This window comes from Homarus americanus, unplaced genomic scaffold, assembly GCF_018991925.1.
Source record: "Homarus americanus isolate GMGI-L3 unplaced genomic scaffold, GMGI_Hamer_2.0 scaffold25013, whole genome shotgun sequence".
NCBI classification, from domain to species: Eukaryota; Metazoa; Arthropoda; class Malacostraca; order Decapoda; family Nephropidae; genus Homarus; species Homarus americanus.
The window spans coordinates 6,354,388-6,375,724 of record NW_024722158.1 but is presented as its reverse complement, the minus strand read 5'-3'; the positions used below and the strand labels follow the sequence as shown (position 1 = coordinate 6,375,724).

Here is a 21,337-nt window from a genome sequence, read left to right as displayed (position 1 = left end):
TGTGTCTAAGTGTGTGTGTACATACATAAACATTCCACACAAGACATTGATCCAGAGAGTCGCCAGAATGTAAACAATAACACACACACACACACACACACACACACACACACACACACACACACACAGACACACACACACACGGCTGGTCACCTCGTAGCATTACCAGCAATAATTGTTGATTTAATTCAGATTTACTCCACTAGTGTAAATAAGACAGTACAGTGCATCAAGACAGTGATTCAGTTTATTTTGTAGTTTATGTATTGAGGGACACGATACAGTAGAAAGGAAATGGTAGATAGAGAAGTAGATGATTATGAAAGGAAATGGTAGATAGATAGACAGGAAATGGTCAATAGGTATTTAAGAACGACTCGTAAACAGAATTAATGTAACACGTGTTTTCCTTATTATATTTGGGGTAATAAATAATTAAAAATAAAAAAAAATTGATAAAAAGTGAAGTCCATTAATACCAACTGCCTGTGTACTTCATTAATATCAGTAATTATTAAATATTGACCAAAATTATAACGTGATGGTAATGGCAGCTCATTGGTTGGACATCATTTACCTACAGGTGAGTATTGTATGATATTATTATATACCTACATGTGACTGGTGATGGTGGTAGTGGTGGTAGATGGTGGTAGTAGTGGTGATGGTGGTAGTGGTGGTAGATGGTGGTAGTAGTGGTGATGGTGGTAGTGGTGGTAGATGGTGGTAGTAGTGGTGATGGTGGTAGATGGTGGTAGATGGTGGTAGTAGTGGTGATGGTAGATGCTGCTAGTAGTAGTAGTAGTAGTAGTAGTAGTAGTAGTAGTAGTAGTAGTAGTAACTGTTCAACACATATAATATATCGTGACCACAGCTGCATATAAGCTTTCAATAGGATTCAAAAGGATTTAAATTCCAAGTTCACTAATTTCCCAGCCCTTACCTGCAACCGGGAACAAACCCAAATTTATATACAGGCAACTCTTAATGGTACTTACCTATCAATACCTTCTAAATATAATAAAGATAGGCTCCGGTTCTGCTCATCTGCACTTGGCACCATTTTGACACCCCTTGACACACCCCCATGACACCCCCCTGACACCCCCCTGACCCCCATGACACCCTTGACAACCCCTACCCCCCACGTCCCAGCTTCACTAGAACAAATCAACCACCATATATAGGTAAAGAATGGCAGGTAATTAAAAGACCCTGTTAGCCTTTACCTGAAGATTTATGGGGAAAAACTTGGGGCAGTGACGCACGGTGTTGGGGATTTCAGGGACCTATCGCAGGGGAGAGTATGTTAGGAGAGGCCCTAGTGTGTGTGTGTGTGTGTGTGTGTGTAGCCCCCCGGCCGTACACGCTGGTAGGATCTGTCCCTGTCATATTTTTTTTTTTTTTTTACTCTGTGGCTTTCATACGCCATTTGGAATTCGAGTAGTGTTTTTGGGTCGTTCGATAACTACCTGTGCACCTATATACCGTTGTTAAGAGTATACCGTAGTTTCTTCTTGATATACCTTACATTGTTATATACTTTGTTATACTTACAGGTATATGGTTAATCATCTGTCCATCTGTCTGTCTGTCTGTCTTTGGTGTTTGGGGCTACAGGAATTTATATACACCGAAAGCCAAACTCTCTCTCTCTCTCTCTCTCTCTCTCTCTCTCTCTCTCTCTCTCTGGTAGGATGACCTAACACGCTTCCTACTATTTTAATGTTATTCCGCCTGTGTATAAAAGTGTATTGTAGCGGTGTTGTCGTTTCTGAGTGTATATATGAATTTTGATGTATGCTGCTGTAATGGTGGTTAGGTTAGGTTAGGTTAGGTGGAGGTTTGGTTTGGTGTGGTGGAGGTTGGGTTAGGTTAGGTTTGATTAGGTTAAGTCAGATCAGGTCAGCATAAATTACGTAAGGTCATATTAGGTCAGGTCAGATTAGGTCGAGATACACCACATCATATATGGAATTCAATGCGAGAAGCACCAGCTAACGTCACGGAAAGCAGTGAACCAATCATCGTGTACCATTCCCCCAAACGCGTAGATTCTACTCACTCTCGCCAGGGCAAAACTTCACCTCCACTTTGTTCTGTTTACATTTAATCACGTCATCACTTTTTCCTCCTCTCCCCCTCTCTATCTCTCTTCCTCTCTCTCCCTTCTTTTTACCTCTCTCTCTCTCTCTCTCTCTCTCTCTCTCTCTCTCTCATTCCTTCTATCTACCCTCTCCCACCTTCCCTCTCATTCTCTCTCATTCCTTTTTTTCTACCTCTCTCTCTCTCTCTCTCTCTCTCTCTCTCCCCCCTTCTCTTTTGTTTATTGCCTGTACATGGAATCACTTCTTCATTTCCAGGCATTGATTTGTGTGGCTATGTCCTTCTGTTCGCTTTGTCTATTTGACCAAGGGGGAGAGAGGAGAGGAGGCAGAGGAAGAGAAGGGTGGGAGGAGGGAAGAGGGAAGGGAGGAGGACGAGAAAGGAGGAGGGAACAAGAGGGAAGAGGGAGAGAAGTAGGGAACACGAAGGTGGGGGAGGAAAGAGAAAGGGAAAGAAGAAAGGAAGAAGAAGGAGGAGGTAGCATTATATTCTTCCAGGTCAGAGAAAGATGGAACCAGGAGACGATGATAAAGGAATGGATAAAGACAGATAGATAGATAACAACCGGAAGAAAGATAAAAACAAAACACAAGAGCTTACTAAACATTTGGACTGTGTGTGTTAGAAGTAAAGGTTTGATTAATAACTACCATTCGTTCCAGTTCTTAGTGGTTAATGATGGTGGTGTTGGTCCAGGGAAGATGAATGGGACATGGCCTTCCTCCCCGCCTTCCCCAAGTTAAATCGAGCAATGGGCCGTGTTGCTTTTAATTTATTCGTCTTTGTTTTGGGGGAATTTAACCTAACCTAACCACAATCGGATGTTACTTGTTGTTAAATTCAATGATTAAAAACTGATGATGTTGGTGAAGGTAGAATAAAATTTGTCTTTTTTATAGAATTTTATCTGAGGTGTTGTTCAGGAAGAGTTACCAGACACCTCTATGTGAAATAACTCCCTTGAATTAATCATATATAACGAAGTTATTTATTCAGAGCTAAAATGTTCTCATGTCTGTCTGTCTGTATACTCCCTTCACTGACCACCTATTAATATTAGCTGGTAATTTAACTAGTAATTTAGACTATCATACACATCCTTGGTACCAATGGGGCAAGTAATTGAGTCTTTGTAATCGATTACAGCAAATAAGTATGTTTTCCAGTAATCTACCTTGTAACTAATTACTTTTTCTGGATAACAACTTTTTCTCGTAATCAAGTAAATATTTATCAATAGTAACTACTTTTTTACTTCATTATTTTTGTTAACAAACTACTGCAGTATGTTGTGGGGTATGGGTTGTCTGGGTTCACACTCAGGATGGGATGGAGAAAGGAAACTCACAATGTGCTCTCTGTATACATGTTGTATTGGATGTACAATGCAGCTTGGTGCTGGGAAGTGGCAGCGTGGTTACAAGCGTGGTGTAGAGAGAGCTGGTTGGTGAGGATGCTCAGAGGACAGCTTGTGGGTCGCCATGCTCGCCAGCGGGAGCGAGGGCCGCCAGGCAGCGGCGGAGGAGGTGGTGTTGCTTGCTGCGGCTGTAGCTAGAAGAAGAGAGGTGGTCACCACGAGGCCAGGTCTTTTATAGCGGAGGTAGGCGTGGGTAGATAGTTGACCCCCGCTCCGTGGGCGGCGCTGGTTGACCTAGACCACGAGGCATACACTGGGGAATTCGCGGGGTGGGCTACTCAGCGATAAACAACGTTTGTAGGGGAGGAATCCACTACAATGTAAGAACTTTTTAATGTTTTCTTGGATTTTTTATTTATGTTCTAAAGCTGTTTATCCTCTATATTAATGATAACCTAACCTAACCAGACCCAACGTTACTTAACTGATCGTACAAGAAGCGGTATCAACAAAGTAGTATTTCTTCACTTACTGACATATAAATAGTGTACTACTTTTGGCGCGTTATCCTTTAAGAGTGAAATATTTATATTTTCGTTTTCTGTAACTGATTCAATAGTTGTGGATGACTTTAGCAAATTGTGTTTAATGTGGATACTACATTGTGAGGGGCAGTAGAGATGAGATTGTGGGTTATGGGATTTTTGGGTTCACACTCAGGATGGGATGGAGAAAGGAAACTCACAATGTGCTCTCTGTATACATGTTGTATTGGATGTACAATGGAGCTTGGTGCTGGGAAGGCAGCGTGGTTACAAGCGTGATGTAGAGAGAGCTGGTTGGTGAGGATGCTCAGAGGAGGACAGCTTGTCCGGCTGGATAAGATTATCCTCGGGCTTCTCACAGTCCTGGAGGGAAACTCCATCAACTTCACTAGTCTCTTCTACCTCTGTGCTGCGGCTCATGCTACGGGTCACAGCACACGTAGGGAACAACCCTGGAAAGTGTACTTCTAACTGCATAGTATTATTCTCGGCAGTGGGACAAGATGAGACCATAACATTAGGGAACATCATGTCCCCAACTAGGTCATTTCCTATCAATAGAGAGACCCCTTCTACAGGTAAGCTATCTACTACTCCTAACATGACATAGCCTGACTTTATGGATGACCGCAGGTACACTTGGCAAAGGGGAATATGCGACCCACCGGTCAAACCGTTCACAAACACCCAGCTACCAGTATAGCATCTATAATTTACTTTAGTTCCCCCAAGAATGAAGTAACATTATCTTGTTAATCTCGTGAAATCCTTACGTTTTTCATTTGACACCAAAACCTTATTTTATTTTCATAGACTCAATTACATGCTAATATAGTTTTATTTAAAGGTAATAGATGATTATTCAAAAGCTGGCTATATATTTTCAGCGTAAAAAAGTAACAAGGAATCATAATTTTAGAGCTGCATATGGAGGTGAGCGCTATCTATGAGTTAACAGTGTCACTAAACCACCATCACGGGTTACAGGGGAGAGTGTCTCGTCTGGAGATAATTCTGGGAGTGAACAACCACAATCGGCGAGGAAGATACGGGAGCTGTGTTCAAAGGTAATATTGATTAATCACTTTATTTGTCCGTGTTTTTAGCGTAAGATTAGTTTAAACAGGTTAATTATGATTGATATGCTGCGTAGTTGATAGGGTTAGGTCGGCAACACTTCATATGGGTGAGTTTTTATCAATTAATGTCATTATTTACCTATGTTGTGAAGATAAAATTTCATTTGTTGCCACTATACGAAATCAAAGTCGAAATTGGTTAAGGTCATCTCGTACCCAAGACAACCTGTACCCATATATTTATATAGGTACGAACTGTCTCATAAATTGGGTACAAGTAATTGGTTACGGGTTGACATGTTGTGGTGGGTCCAGCAGTCGAAACTGTTTTTCCCATGGTTTTTGAGGTGTTATGAACGAATTTGACCTTCATTTCTGGCGCAAATGAATAGCTTCTGCATTTGCATGATACTGAACACGAAAATGGAAACGAGAATAAACAGAGCCCAACAGAACATCACTTAACCAACCTAACCAAAGAAACCTAACATAACCACTTGAGAAATTTACGCATGCACAAAAAATTTACATAATGTATAAAAATACCAATACCACCAGAAATAGTTTGCAGATTTGTTTCATTTTTTCACAACTTGTTCTAAGCATTATAGGAAGTATTTTAAAAGAGGCAATATTTATTAGAACCTAACCTAACCAACCAAAGAAAACTACCTAACCTTACCTTACTTCCTAGCCAGACCAAAGAAACCTACCTAACCTACCTAACTTCCTAGCCAGACCAAAGAAACCTACCTATCCTTACCTAACTTCCTAGCCAGACCAAAGAAACCTACCTAACCTACCTAACTTCCTAGCCAGACCAAAGAAACCTACCTAACTTCCTAGCCAGACTAATTAAACCTACCTAACTTTACCTAATTTCTTAGCCAGAGGGCAAACTCCCCACCATATTAAACAGAAAATACTTATTTTGATATCTGGTACAAATGAAAGCAACTTTATTGAAGCATCATTATGTAATTTTATGTTTTTTGTGAGCATGAGAGTATGCTCGGACCGACTGGGTCATTTGTAAACAAGCAGATGACAACACATGCTGACTCGGCAGATTATTTGGAGGAGTATTTATAGTAAATAAATATAATTTCATCACGTACAAAACACATAGACATAATTTTAGTGGAGTGTGATAAGTTTTTCAGCGTTTTACCCTGCAATTTTCCTCATCCTTCAGGCCCTGCCCATTACACGTGATTTATGGTTGCAGATAGAAATAACAAATACTTATAATTAAAGCAAAAAGTTTTTGTCTCCTGAAAAATACTTACTAATGTATAATGGTAAGAACATATGTGGGAAAAATTACCCAAATCGAATAGCACTTTCCGGTGGTAGCGGTTTCCTCATAAATTACCAAATTTTACCTTGACACATTCAATCAACTTGTGACCTCAACACAAAAACAAGAAGAGCATTACTGACGAAACTCCGAAAACACGAAAAAAATAAAAGATCATAAATTTTTCCTCCGCCATAGGTGAAATAGGGTAATGTTTTCTATATTATTATGACTTTCCTGGGTTAAGAATGGTTAGGTTAGGTTTATAAAAGTCTGTTTGGTGTGGTTTTTATGTGATTTATCCCCACGTTTTCCCTCATCTTCAAATCATGGAAAGTATCTCCTTAAATAACCATTAGCGGCAGAAAATAGGACCGTGTTCATTCAGATCACCGTATAAACATAAAAAAAAACACCTATTCTTATTGTGGCCCCAAACAAATCTTTATCATATTTTGTGTTTTAGTTTTAAATATAAGTTATGTAGTGAGAGATGAACGGTGTTGTATTAGATGTATATTATGAAGTGGACATTTTGTTTCTTGTAGCATAAAATATAAGTTAGATAAGATAATTTAGATTTGGATGACCTTTGTGTCTGAGCAGTGAGTTGGGGTCCGACTAATTACCCAAATGTACCCAAATGTAGCCGCAATGAAGTCAAATAATGGTCCTACATGAATAAATCGGACTGCCAATCACTTCTCGACTGGTATTTGGTGTCACAAAGTCACAAAAAATTGGTAAACTTATCTGAGTTAATAGATCGAGTGCATGTACCTAACCTAACCTAACACAACTCAGATTAAATTAAATTTACCAATTTTTTGTGACATTATGACACCAAATAATAATCGAGAAGTGATTCACAGCCCGATTTACGCTTCTACGACCATCATTTGACTTCATTGTGGCTACATTTGGGTAATTCCTCGCTCCCTCGGTACATGCACGCGATCTATTAACTCAGATTAAAGTAAGTTTTCCAATTTTTTGTGACTTTGTGACACCAAATACTAGTCGAGAAGTGATTAGCAGTCCGAATTATTCATGTAGGACCATTATTTGACTTCATTGCGGCTACATTTGGGTACATTTGGCTAATTAGTCGGACCGGTGAGTTGTGGTAAGCTGTCGGTGCTGTGTGGTGAGCCGTGTGAGCCATATGTTTGGTGATGAGCTGTGTGTGGTGAAGAGCCGTGATTGTGGTGGTGAGCCTTGTGTGGTGATGAACTGTATCTACCATTATTATTGTAGGGGAACTGTAATTTTTCTTGGCGAATAAGGGAGGAGGATGCATTACAAATATTGAATGGGAGTGTTAAAATGTGAATTGAGGATAAGCGGTGTTGCAAGTAGTGAGGTCATCCTGTACTGTATACCCTTTCTTCCCACAGATAGTGCAGCCAGGTGTAGGCATCACCTCTCCTTGTTTATGACACTTTTTGGGATGGCTGGGTGATGGCTGTGAGATTAATAACTTGTAAGTATGATTTATTGGGTCATTATTTATAACTTGTAAGTATGATTTATTGGGTCATTATTTATAACTTGTAAGTATGATTTATTGGGTCATTATTTTTATTATTTGTTGACTTAAACATATTTACTAATACAGTATAGTATATCAGAATAAATAATAATATATATTGCAATGATGGAGAGTTTATTTGTAAATATTGCTGAAATAATTAAATCTGGATAAGATGCAAGTTTAGATGGATAATGTAGGCTATATCTATATCATTTGAGGAGAAACTGTATAAAGAAACTGGAATACCTGTATTGCGAACTTGCTGAGGAACGTGATGTAAGGAAGTTTGAACTACAGTTGAGAGATAGGAAAAGATAACATGAGGAAAAATTAAGTACTGGAGTTAATGTTAAATATGAAAACATACCAAGTTGTGACCCCTTGTTTTGTCGGTTAAATATAAATGTAGAAAGTTCACTCGTTAACTATTTTCCTCTTTTCAGATTGGCGTGGAGGTGTAAGAATAAGGATTTTCAAGCTTCAGCGGAAGACAGGGGACACAGGTTACGTAAGGGTTTAAATTTTGTTCAGTACCAAATTGAAACTAAACTTTGTCTAGCCAAACTTAAACCCCCTTGTGTATGTGTCCCCCTCTTGAGCTTAGTAAAATCATCTGGTGTCTCTGTAGTCTAGAGGTTAAAATATGTCATCATTTTGTTTTAGTCACAAGAAAATTTTGAGTGTTGTGAATATTTCTCATCTTTTGTGTACAGTCTTTGTTGATTTTCATTGTGTACTGTATATTATAATTCTGGTTCAGCATTGTCAGTGTTTAGGCTTCTTTTTACTTTTACTTTACTTTTATCCTCTTCGCCACTGATCGGCTTGTTAGCCGCTTGGGCGATCGGTCACGTCTCTTTTCATTTATATTCTTCACCAAAAGATTGGCTCGCTCGCCACCCGGGCGATCGGTCACGTCTCTGTCACGCACTGTTGGCAAATACTGAGCATGCACCGGCTCCTGAATGTACCTGAACCCGCTCCAGTGTTGGTTAAGTCTTCTCTTGAAAGAGCTCACACTCGGTGCCGTCACAACACACTCTGGTAGATTGTTCCAAGAGTTTACAACCCTCACTCCGAAAAAGTTTGACCTCACGGTTTTCTGGACTTGCGGCTTCTTCAATCTTGAGCTGTGACCCCTTGTGGGGCGAGCGTCCGCCAGCTCCAAGTAAGGACACTCAACTGAGTAGTGCCCCCTGAGATGCTTATACACCTCAACTAGGTCCCCCCTTGCCCGTCTGTAGTATAAGCTAGGCAAGTTCAGGCGCTCCAATCTCTCAGGGTAGCTGAGGTGCCGAAGTGCAGGCACCAGTTTGGTGGCTCTCCTTTGAACATTTTCAACCAACTGACAGTCCCTAGCATATCTCGGGGACCAGATGGGGTGACAGTACTCCAGATGGGGAAGCACTTCACTCCTGAAGATCGTCACGAGGGACGGACCGTCTACATATCTGAACGACCTTCTTATAAGACCCAATAATTTATTTGCCTGATTTACCTTCTTCTCACAATGGCCCGAGAACTTCAGCTCATTGTCAACATACACACCTGGGTCCTTCTCACACACAGTCTCAACTAGTGCATTTTCTTCATCCCGTTGGCTGCCAGCTGTGTGATATGTTATTATTTTCTTGTGTTAGTTAATGTATTATGGGAGTCCTGTACAGTATTTCATTGAGTTTATCCCATATTGTGGTTCCTCGTGTGTGTGTGTGTGTGTTCCGGAATTGAGTATGGTTATGTTATGTTCTGTGTGTGTGTTACTGTTTGTGTATTTGCTGGTTTGTGCTTTGCTGGTCTTCCGAGGACTATGTTTCGTACTGTCTATCAGTGCCATAGCAATGAGGAGGCAGCACGGGGGCCATTATTAAGCGTGACTCATAATAGATTTGGAAATTTGCTAAACATAAATTATATATTCAGTTCTAGTCTTGATCCAACTAATTTAAAAGGATATTGGCAAAATTTTCCAAGTTTTTATTCATCTCATGTTGCGGAAGATTCACTCTGTCGGGATATAATGGACTGCCACATGCTGCTTATGAATGGCCAAGATATCGCAGTGCTGACAAATGCTGGAGAACTTTTTTAAGTCATTATCATGTATGGCAGATATGTTTTCCCTGATCTTGGCATAGCACTTGTTTTAATGCTGACTATGGCTGTCTCGGTGGCTTGTAAGCCAACATTTAGCCATATAAAAATAATTAAAAACCACCTCTTATCATCTATGAAGCAGGAGAGCCTTTCATACCTCTCATTACTCTCCATTGTGTTCACATTTCTAGAGAGTGTTGATGCTGACGGGATCATAGATATATTTATTTGTAACTTATTCAGTATAGCTTGAGTTGTAGTCTACTAACATTAACCTATTTTAAATCATTGTATATTTTTCATAAGTAAGTTTATGTAGCTTAATGTTGTGAGTTTGGGCAGTGAGTAAAGTTGGGTAATTTTGTATTTTGGTCCTTCATGCCAGACTTTATCAAAAGCTTTTAGACACATCTGTAAGTATAATGCTGCACTGATCTCTGTTGTTGGCACTATAGGTATGTTTGTACCTCTGTTTTTGTGGAATCCATGTTGCCTCGGGTTTTACTATTCAGTGCTTGTGTTCGAGGTATAGTAATATCTTTGTTAGGCAGAATCCCTCAAACCCCAGAACTCTCCGCTAGCCGGAATTGAAATTTTCTCGGAAAATCGTTCCCAAAGCCGGAATTATCCAGAAAAATCCAGCTTTGAGAACGATTTTCCGAGGGGCACATTTTCTGGAAAATTCTGATATTATTTTCCCGGTCTCCGGAAAATTCCGAGAATGGGGGATGAAATGAAAAATTTCTGGAACTTCTGAGAATATTTTTCTGTTACACAAAAATTCCTTAGATGAGCGATTTTTTCCAGCTTTGAGAGAGTCGTCTCGTTATCCGGAAATCTCTCATTCCTGGAAGTGCTCTACACCAATTGTTCCGGCTAATGGAGATATGACTAGTTTGAGAGTTGGTGGTTGATAAGAATTTCCAGAATTTTTCCTGGGATTTTGAGGAATGATGTAGGCCTATAGTTCTCTTCTTGGGTGAAGTGCTTCCCTTATAGTTGGTTTAGTTGCCTCTTTCACTGACTTTTTACCATGCATGTGTCACCTACCATACCTGTGTCACCTACCATATCTCTGTGTCACCTTCCATACCTCTGTGTCACCTACCATGCACCTGTCACCTACCATACACCTGTGTCACCTACAATGATGCTTCATTCTTCGCCTGCAGTGCAGGTAAGTGTTACCCTTTTGGACATTTAGTAATTACCTGTACACACACACATATGGGTCGATAATTTTTTATTGTTGAATTTTTGTATGAAGGGGGAAAGTGCCTCGATAAGTCGGAATTTGGGATAACTCGGCAAGGCCAGAGCCCAAATGTGCCGACTTATCGAGGGTTTACTGTATGAGGGCTGCTACTGCCACCATTTATGAGGGGCTGAACTGCCACCATTTATGAGGGCTTGAGCTGCCACCATTTATGAGGGCCTGAATTGTCACCATTTATGAGGGCCTCTGTGTGCCAGTAACAATTCCTTTTACTCTTATACTTATCACCATTGGTAGCGTGATGATAGGAGGCTCGTGGGTAGATGTAATGATAGTATCAAGCAATAGGGAAGAAATAACGGTAAACACTGTAGGTAAATAATAGACACAGTTATACAAATACAAAGTTTATTTAAACATGAATATGAAATTAGGAGGAAGAATTTGTTTGTACCAACAGACGAAATCTAGTACTAGGCCCTCAGGCTCAACATACTCACACCATTACTGGGTGGACATAATAACACTTCCAACCCTACTGGGTGGACATACTCAATAACACAACTATTATAGTCACTTAGCACCATAAAGACCAGGGCAACTGCCACTACAACACTCAGTCGTCAGGGGTGATACTCAAGCAACAGCCATGGGGTCCAGCCACCATGGAGTACTATCCGACGAACTCTGGAGATCCCAGTGGATTAATTCCACCACACAAATAGCCCTACTGAGTTAGACACTCATCCACCAATGATGGGGGCTGGTAGTTGTGTGTGGCTTGGTGATCCGGGGTCACCTCGCCGGCCGAGCGTTAGGGCCAGACAAGCCAGCTATGGGGGCTATAGGTGGTCTGAAGTGTCTGACGGCCGGGTCTCACGAAGGTAACAGATCCTACTGGACCTCGGACATCTCCCCAGACATTGTGGACACAACATCCTCCCTACAGACACGGCCTAGGCTGCGTTAGGGACCTGTATGGACGAAGGGACGGGCACTCACTAACCGGTGACAACAACATCACGTTTCAGGGGACGTTAAAGACGTAAATATGACTTTACTCAGAGCATATCAACTACGTTACTGTAACACTTGCACAATCAACTATTAATTGGGTCAAATCACTTAAAGAAGGGCAAATTACAACACAGCGTGGAATGGCATACCTGTATGGATGAAGGGACGGGCACTCACTAACGGTAGAAATGCCCGCGGCGCCCTCACTCAAACTAGGCCAGGGAGTCCACCTACTCCTATTCCGATGAATTAATTTACGGTACACTCTGACGTTGAAATTGAGACTATGAACTCATTTTCATTCTCTACTATTATCTTCACTAACAATGCTCTGACTCGGCTATCAAAAGCAAAATTAAATTGATTACAAAGGGTTGGATGGCAACAGGTCCCAGCATACAGCGTCTGCTACTAAATCCGCGGATTATATTCCAAGCTCCCATAGACAAAGACGGGGGAAACAGAGAAAACGGGGGACGTTTCCACTGGGGGACTCAGAAGGTTTTGTGGACGTTTGAGCGTAATATGAATCCTTAAGGTTTTCAGGTTAGCTCTTACCATGACCATTACAACTGTATCAATATATAAGAGTTTTAAACTCAACACAGCTGTTAATAATTTAATTTCTAAGGTTACTGCTTAAACCTACCCGTTCTTTAATCTTCTTAACTCTAGCCTCTTCTGCACGTTTCTTAGCAAGAAGTTGCTGCTTTCTGTGCAACTGTTCTCTTAGTCGCTCCTCTCTGTTCTTTCTATCTCTGTCTTGTTCTTCCTTTGCTTCTATAGCCTTACGCTCTCTTTCTTCACGAGCTTCCTGTACCCGCCTCATCCTTTCCTCGTTGCGTCTGTTATAAAATTATAATAGAATAAAATTAATGACAATTCATACAGGATATCATTAAACCACCCAACACCATGTTGTCCCATCATTCATGCAACAATCCATTTAAGACTTGGATAAAACTTGAATTATGAATCCTAAGAACAGCTCTGACTTAAATATTTCTATAAATTTATCTCCTGACCAACCTTTTCAGCTCCTCTGCTTTCAATTTTAATAATTCTTCTTTCTTCGTCTCATCCTCTCGATCCCTCTTCTTTTGCAGTCCTGTTTGTCGCTTCTCCTCACGTGATGGCTTTGCTGGTTGTATTTTGATGAATGATGTTATTCCAGTAACTATGTTCATTGGGTACTTAGCTTCATTTAGGTCACCAAATTTCTGTAATAAAAAATGATTAACTACAAAAGGTGATCAAGAAGGAGGTAGTGGTGGTGGTGATGAGGTGATGATGGTGGTGAGGTGGTGGTGGTGAGATGGTGGTGGTGAGATGGTGGTGGTGAGATGGTGGTGGTGGTGAGATGGTGGTGGTGAGCTGGAATCTGAAATAAATACATGGAGTTAAAAGAATGCAGTGATTGAGATAATGAAAATGGAACTAGGGTTACAGAGCATTTCACAGAGGGTCAATGAAATTAATACAGTTGCAGCAGTTCGATTAATGAGGGAACAGTGGGAGTAAATTTGTACAAGATATAAATGATGGTTTAAAAGGTAAAAGGACCTTCTGCAGGCAAGGCAAGAGAGGATACATGAATGGATTAGTAAATATTATTAAAAAATGTAATCTGGCAGACTGGTGTACAGCTGTTCAGAAGAGTTGTAAGAACCCACCCTGGGAAGAACGAGAAGTAGAGTTAGACATAGTGCCTCTCACAATGAAGAAATCATTACATGAACCAGGACAGTTAAGGGCTTTATATGGGAATAAGATTAGTAATTTGCCTAAAATAAACACATTGCATGTATATTGTGACGGTTCAGTTATGTCAAGTGGCAGGGCAGGGTGCGGGATCCTTATAAGACAGTACACAGAACAAGGAAATGATGACATCAAAATTGGACTTCGGTTGAGCAGTTTTATTTCATCAACACAAGCTGAGTTATATGCAATGTTAGTAGGATTGGAAAATGTTGTAAAGAGGTATAAAGATGCATATTTTTTTGTTGATAGTAGGGCAGCTTTGGATTCTTTGAACAGTGGGAGTCCAGTCTTTGGACACATTATTGGTTCATGTAGAAAATTAGTAAATACAATAAGGAAAAATGGCCATAATGTTCAATTTGTATGGGTCCCTTCACATGTGGGGATTGGTCTTAATGAAGCAGTAGATATAATAGCAAAAAGAGCCACGGAAAAGGCCGAGATCGACATAATATGTACTAAAACCTTGAAGCAATTAAGGAGCAAATTACGGAAAATACAATCAATAGAAGATAATTTCAAAAGGAATGAAATATACGAGAAAAGTGAAACAATGAAACATTACCATCATGTTCTCATGAACACAAAATTTACATATGGGAAAGATAGGAGTAGGTGGAAAGATTCAGTGTATATGAGATTAAGATTAGGATATAAATATTATTGGGAACTTGGAGCTGAGAGAAGTGAACAGGATAAAGAATGTAGAGTTTGTAGAACATCCAGATCCCATACCCTGCCACATTATATACTGGAATGCCCATTGCTTAATGTATACAGAAATGCCCATATAAATAATGTCCCCATGCAAATAGAGTGGATGTTTGGAAATGGGAAATAGATGAAATATTAAAGAAATATAGAAATTTTGCATCTAGAATATAACTATGTATTATAACTAATTATATGAAATATTAGGGATTTATGTGAGTCCTGAGAGGGACATTCCTGGACTGGGGTGAGGATGACTTATGTCACTTCATCCCTTTGAGATGTATTAATGTTTTTTTGTATCTCAATAAACGTATCAATCAACCTGTCGTGGGCAGGGTGTAAAGGACGAGGTAAATTGTGGGGTAAAACACGGTATAAAACTGATCATATGACACTATAATATCTCTAGGTGCTTTGTACATGAAGGAATTAATTATTTACTGTAATTCATATTCCGAACAAATCTGCCGAGTCACTGTGTGCCTCTGTTTACAGCCGACCCGCTCAGTTGAAGTATACGCTCACATCCTCAAAAAATATAAAATTCACCATGATGTTTCAACAATGATATTTTTCAGTGGTAGCAGATATAAAATAAGAACTGTACTTTGTTTAATATGGCGGTGGGGGCCAGCCAGGCAGTCAGATAAGGTTAGGTAGGTATCTTTGGTCGGTTAGGTCACATTCTATTAGGTTCTAGTAAATGTCGCCGTTTTTAAAATACGTACTGGTATTATTTAAGATTTTGTCGTCTTAGGAATTTAGGTTAGGTAAGATATAGTTCCTGGGTTATTTGGTTAGGTTAGGTGAGATCAAAATCATTCAAAACACTTCAAAACTCTCAGAAAAACATAGGGATGACAAACTGAAGTTTTACCTACATACTATAGTGATAAGAACATATGTGGAAAAACTGAACAACTCCTTCTGGTGGCAGCGGTGTTCTCATACATGACCAAATGTCTCGAAGGGTTCTGAAATAATACTAAGTACTTCTGGTCTCGGAAAATTCTACATAATATTTTATTGTCAATTTCAAACTGTTATAAAACAGAGATCGATCAAATAGAAATAATACTGTAATGATACTACATACAAAATTAAGGATACAAGGAAGGTAAGATGAGATTAAATTATAAATCAATTTGTTAAGAAAACCAACACCTCAAAGTATAACAGTTATGGTGCTGTATAGGCCTAAAAAAATATGTGATCTGACCTTACCTAACCCAACCCGACCTACATTATTATATGTCTATGAGAGAGGTGGGAAATTTCGGAGTATCAGAAGATAATTAAAGAAGATAGTGATAAATACTCAACGTTTAAATAATAGTGTAATGACTAGTCCAGCAAGTATCGCGCATATCACTTTCACAGTTCACACCAACACTACATTTTTTCTGTATTGTGTGTTTATCACGTACGTTTTTAGTTTTAAACGCTGTTTTCCCCATTGAACATGTCTGGAAAACGTTCATCTGTCTCCTCTGGGGTGCCTTAAGCTAGAAAGGCACGAAAAACAATCGCAATGGACGTGAAATTAATTGTGATCACCAGCCTTCAGAGTGGAGAGCGTGTCAGAAGTTGGCCGCGTGCTTGGTTTAAGTGAGAGCACTGTTTTTACCCTGTGCGGTATATGATGGTTCTCCTAACTTGTACCATTTACTATTCTTATGGGGAAATTTTTTTAAATTTACGCATTTTTTAATTAAGCGGTGGTTTTCAAGAACGTAACCCCTGCGTAAAACGAGAGGTGGGTGTAATAGTAATATTATGAACAATCCAAGCTGGTCCCAGTCAAATAACCGATAGTTATTTGGCCAGCTGGCATGGTCAAATAGCTGATGGTTATTTGGCCATCAACAGTCTTCCAAACACATGTTCTTATAAACATCACTGTCCAGATTCATGAGCCTATTGTCTGTGTAAATCCTTTTTGTTCTTTAGGTACAATAGGATCTTAAACCTATTCTGTGAACAGTATACATGATGAGAATCATATTGTTGGAATGGAATCCCGTAATGTGGGTTTTGATACATTTCCAATTTCTTTCAAGTAGTATTGTTTAATAAGTGAGGTGTATGTTCTTGTACTTGATTTATTTGTGCCGTCTTTTGCGGGTTGTTGTTTATCAACTCTCAAGTTATCTGCCGGCCTGTTGTCAGGTTCATAGAGTAATTTGTGTAATGAAACCATTTGAAAATAAAACCAGTTATACAAGCGAACACTAACTTTATTCATTATAATTCAGCTCACAACATTAATTTATGCATAAATCAATTCATAAATTATTAAACTACACACATATAGGTACAGTAATTATTATCTGAGTACAGCCACTCCACGACTTACGACCTACCCGACTTACGACCACCCGGACATACGACCGCCCCAGTCGTACCAAAAATTTTTCAAATTACGTATTTTCGAGTCCCGACGTTAGTGATTGCGCTGTGTACTGACAAAATTTTCGTTTGTAATTCCAGTTAAATGGCTGGCATGCTTAAAAGTGAGAGTTTTCTGGTGCTGAGAACAAAAAGAGAGACCCATTTTAGATTTTCTATGCATTATTTTTGCATTTTCTACTTCTGATTAATTTCACTTAAGACCTGGAATTGGGTCCTTAATCCCGTCGTAAGTCCGGGAGAGACTGTATTCCATGTTGGCTAATTATTGAAGAATGCAATATACTGTACAGTAGTGGACTACCAGTAGCTTTTAATATGATTACACAGCTACATTTTCTTGGACCTTTCAACACACAAGCCTAGGTTGGAATTAAATATTTCAAACAATTACAATTACCACCATCATTGATGAATAATATTTCACTTTCCACTGATGAAGGTGGAGAAGAAAGATGTTTGTTTGTAAGGAATATTGCAAATGTGTTCTTAATGGTTTTCAACTCGTCTAAAGGATTCCATCAACTGTAATGTCAGGTATCTGTCCATTTCAGCCCTGACAGTTGAAGTTGTTACTAATTTTTTTTACTTTTAGAAGAACTTCTTGGAATTGATTTTGGTGCTGTAGACTGTGAATGCTCTCTGTTACTAACTGGTCTAAACATTTATCAAAATAATTGACACAGAAGTCATAAATTCTTACAAGACTCTAGTTTCTGCACAGGAATGTATAGTCACACCCTTCCTCCTCTTGTATAGCTGACCATGGCTGTCTATGAAATCTGTTCTTCATTGTTGCCTTAGTGGCAGTACTATACTGCCTAACCCAGAAAACTGAACACCTGCTGATGCTTTGGTTATGAACGTTTGAAGTAACTTGATTTAAGGGGTTATCTTGTAACAGTGCATGGGCTTTTACTCATCTTTCATGCCCTGCCAACTCTTGGCAATTTATGATCATAGATAGAGAAAAAATATATACAGTATAGTCTGGTTTTACGCTGTTAATTAAACCCGTGGAGGTCCGCGTATAAAGCGAAACGCGTAAATATAATACCAGAACATATGGGATTAATTGAAATAGAGACTGGGCCGACCACCAGACTACCCTTTTTTGGCTATCGCCGACACAATACTGTACATTGTAGTAAAAATATTATAATTTTCTGTGGCCAAAAGTACCGTTTTATTTTAAATCCCAGTCAAATAACCTGTGGTTATTAAGCTGGATGCTGGTCAAATAACCCCTGCCTATAATATAATAGTTTTACAGTGCAGTGTTGTGTATTATACAGTACGTATAGTTATTTATCTTATTTCCAGGAAGTTTCAAGGACCAACAACACATCTCGGTATGACAAGCTAAGACTCGACTATACAAACTGATGAAACACCTCTGACCTGTGGGACAGGCTCATTTGTGATGCCATCAACAGCAACTGATGAAACACCTCTGACCTGTGGGAGGTGAGACTTATACAGGTATTCTGTTACTTAACATCATGTTGTCTAATGCTTGTGTTTATGTACTGTACAGTACTGTAGTATTTAAAACATAAATTACGCTGTGCCCGTAAATTATAAATCCTCTTTATATGCCTTTTCTCAAGAATATCGGCTAACTTTATAATTTAAGCATTTTATCGTTCACTTTCCAGAAAAGAAAACATCCAGTAACAGTATTCCCAATCAAAATTGCTGACCCCTTATCTTGTGTTTGAGTACATGGCATAGATTTTGTTTAAATTTCATACAAAGATGCTCTTTTATATGCTGATTAAGAATCTAGATTAAAAATACACAATAGTGTATTCCTCTGAAAGTGTGCATTTATGTAAATGTTTATAAAAGAGAGTGTGTGTGTTTATATGCACTTGTGTGTGTGTGTGTGTGTGTGTGTGTGTGTGTGTGCGTGCGTGCGTGCGTGCGTGCGTGCGTGCGTGCGTGTTTTTTTTTTTGCATAAATATTTGAATGTGTTTTAGTGTAAAAGTGTTAGTGTTAAGTATACAAGCAGTTGTGTAACATCAGGTATAAAAAACAAATGTCAAGATTAGTTATTGCTTAAACTTGACTCAAATTAACCTAATGGCCACCCACTAGAGGTGGTCATTGAATTGAAGTGAAACAGTTTATTAGCCAGAAAAACACAGATACAGAGTAGATAATAATAACAAAATTAACATGGCTGAGCCAGTTGAGAACCTGAGCTGCACCTGATATATACTATACATTTATCTCAAGGAAATATAATGTAACATTTAGTATCATCCGGAATAGTACAATAACATGGTGATAATTAGAACATCTCATAATGTTACCACGGTTATCACCTCAATATTTATTTATTTATTATTATTATTATTATTATTATTGTTATTATTAATATAATATGATATATATATATATACAGTGACCCCTCCGTTAACGAACTCAATCCGTTCCAGAAGGTCGTTCGTTAACCGAAAATTTAGTTAACCGAAACCATTGTTTCAATGGGTTTTTGGGTAATTGGTTCCAGCTCACCGAAAATTTCCTAAATTCAACAAAAATGGTAGAAAAGTTCACTTACTTTGAGGTGTGTATGTAGAAGGCTCCTGGATGATGATGATGATGATGGGATTTAGAATGGGGGTGGAGGAGAAGGAAAAAGAGAAGGCATTGGGGTGGAAGAGAAGTCACCCCATGGTGCCATTTCACCCATAAAATTTTAGCTCTCTTGGTGTAATTCAAGATTATTTTCTTTAAATCAACACTGCACTGCATTATATATTGTCAATATGTAAAATATATTTCAAAATGACCAATAATTTGCTTGGAAACACAGAAAAAAAGCATTTAGTTGAAGAGAGTCTCAAGCAAGATGTTACCTCCAGTGAAAACAGAGAGAGACTAACTCCTGTTTGCTGTGTTAAGAGGCTGGATGCCGCGCATTAAACTAGTCACTTTACCTTCAGTTATGTTCAATAATTGTTAAAATGAGTAAAAAATTTAATATTAAACTTAAAATTATTGAATAGTATAAACTTCTTGATATTTACTAAAATAGTAAGGAATTTAAGCCCTAGAACCGATTAATGTATTGGCGGACTGATACTAAAGCTGGTTGCCCGGTCACTGCAAGCGAAAACATGTTGAGGTCGGTTCGTAAGAACTTCGTAAAACGAATTTTTTTTCGTTAACCAAATTGAAGATCCTTATGGAAGGAAGTTCGTTAATCGAAATTACGTTAACCGAGGTGTTCGTTAAACGAGGGGTCACTGTATATATATTTGTATGTGTGTGTATATATATATATATATATATATATATATATATATATATATATATATATATATATATATATATATATATATATATATAATATATATATATATATATATATATATATATATATATATATATATATATATATATATATATATATATATATATATATATATATATATATATATATATATATATATATATATATATATATATATATATATATATATATATATATATATATATATATATATATATATATATATATATATATATATATATATATATATATATATATATATATTGGTATATACATACCCCCTATATACATAAATTACAGTGAAATTGAAGAACATAAGTATAATGGGGGAGCAGTACAACATGGGTTGTACAGTAGTAAGGTTGAACAAGAGGACAGAGCTGTCAGGATTATGTCTAGTTGGCAAACACAGCTACTCCTCGACTTACGACCACCCGGACATACGACCACCCCAGTCGTACCAAATTTTTTTAAAATTGCATATTTTCGAGTCCCGGCGTTAGTGATTGCACTGTATACTGACAAAAAAAATTGTAATTCCATTTAAAATGGCTGGCATGCTTTAAAGTGAGAGTTTTGTGGTGCTGAGAAGAAAAAGAGACACCCATTTTAGATTTTCTATGTATCATCTTCGCATTTTTTACTTACAACCAATTCGACCTACAACCTGGATTTGGTTTCCTAACCCCGTCATAAGTCGAGGAGTGGCTGTATGTTTATTGCAATGATAATTTCCGATAAAACGGTTTTGATGGTACAATAAAAGCTGGTATTGTAAATATACAGCTCCTCCCCGACTTAGACGGGGTTACGAACCCAAATCCAGGTCGTAAGTCTAAAATGCTTAAATAATACAGTCGGCCCTTCACATACGCGGGTTTAGCATTCACGGAT

General features: G+C 38.5%; 1 protein-coding gene and 1 long non-coding RNA gene across 2 annotated transcripts; one reads left to right on the top strand and one right to left on the bottom strand.

The window, feature by feature from the left end:
• The first annotated feature begins 4,988 nt into the window (after positions 1-4,988).
• LOC121862176 lies at positions 4,989-18,983 on the top strand. The gene is made up of 4 exons (XR_006088183.1): positions 4,989-5,075; positions 7,785-7,870; positions 8,365-8,429; positions 18,462-18,983. It is a non-coding gene; the product is annotated as an uncharacterized LOC121862176 (long non-coding RNA).
• On the bottom strand, positions 12,856-13,504 carry LOC121862175 (vicilin-like seed storage protein At2g18540). Its single transcript, XM_042360253.1, has 2 exons — positions 13,281-13,504; positions 12,856-13,096 (listed from the first exon to the last, which is right to left on the bottom strand). The coding sequence occupies exons 1-2, from the start codon at positions 13,436-13,438 to the stop codon at positions 12,871-12,873; spliced, it is 384 nt and encodes a 127-aa protein (XP_042216187.1). The 5' UTR covers positions 13,439-13,504; the 3' UTR covers positions 12,856-12,870.
• Positions 18,984-21,337: the final 2,354 nt, after the last annotated feature.

Bases quoted from the DNA above. Each gene is read 5' to 3' on its own strand.
- LOC121862175 (XM_042360253.1), bottom strand. From the start codon at position 13,438: ATGAACATAGTTACTGGAATAACATCATTCATCAAAATACAACCAGCA. The intron at 13,097-13,280 runs GTTGGTCAGGAG...ATTTTATAACAG, and splicing joins AAAGCAGAGGAGCTGAAAAG to ACGCAACGAGGAAAGGATGA.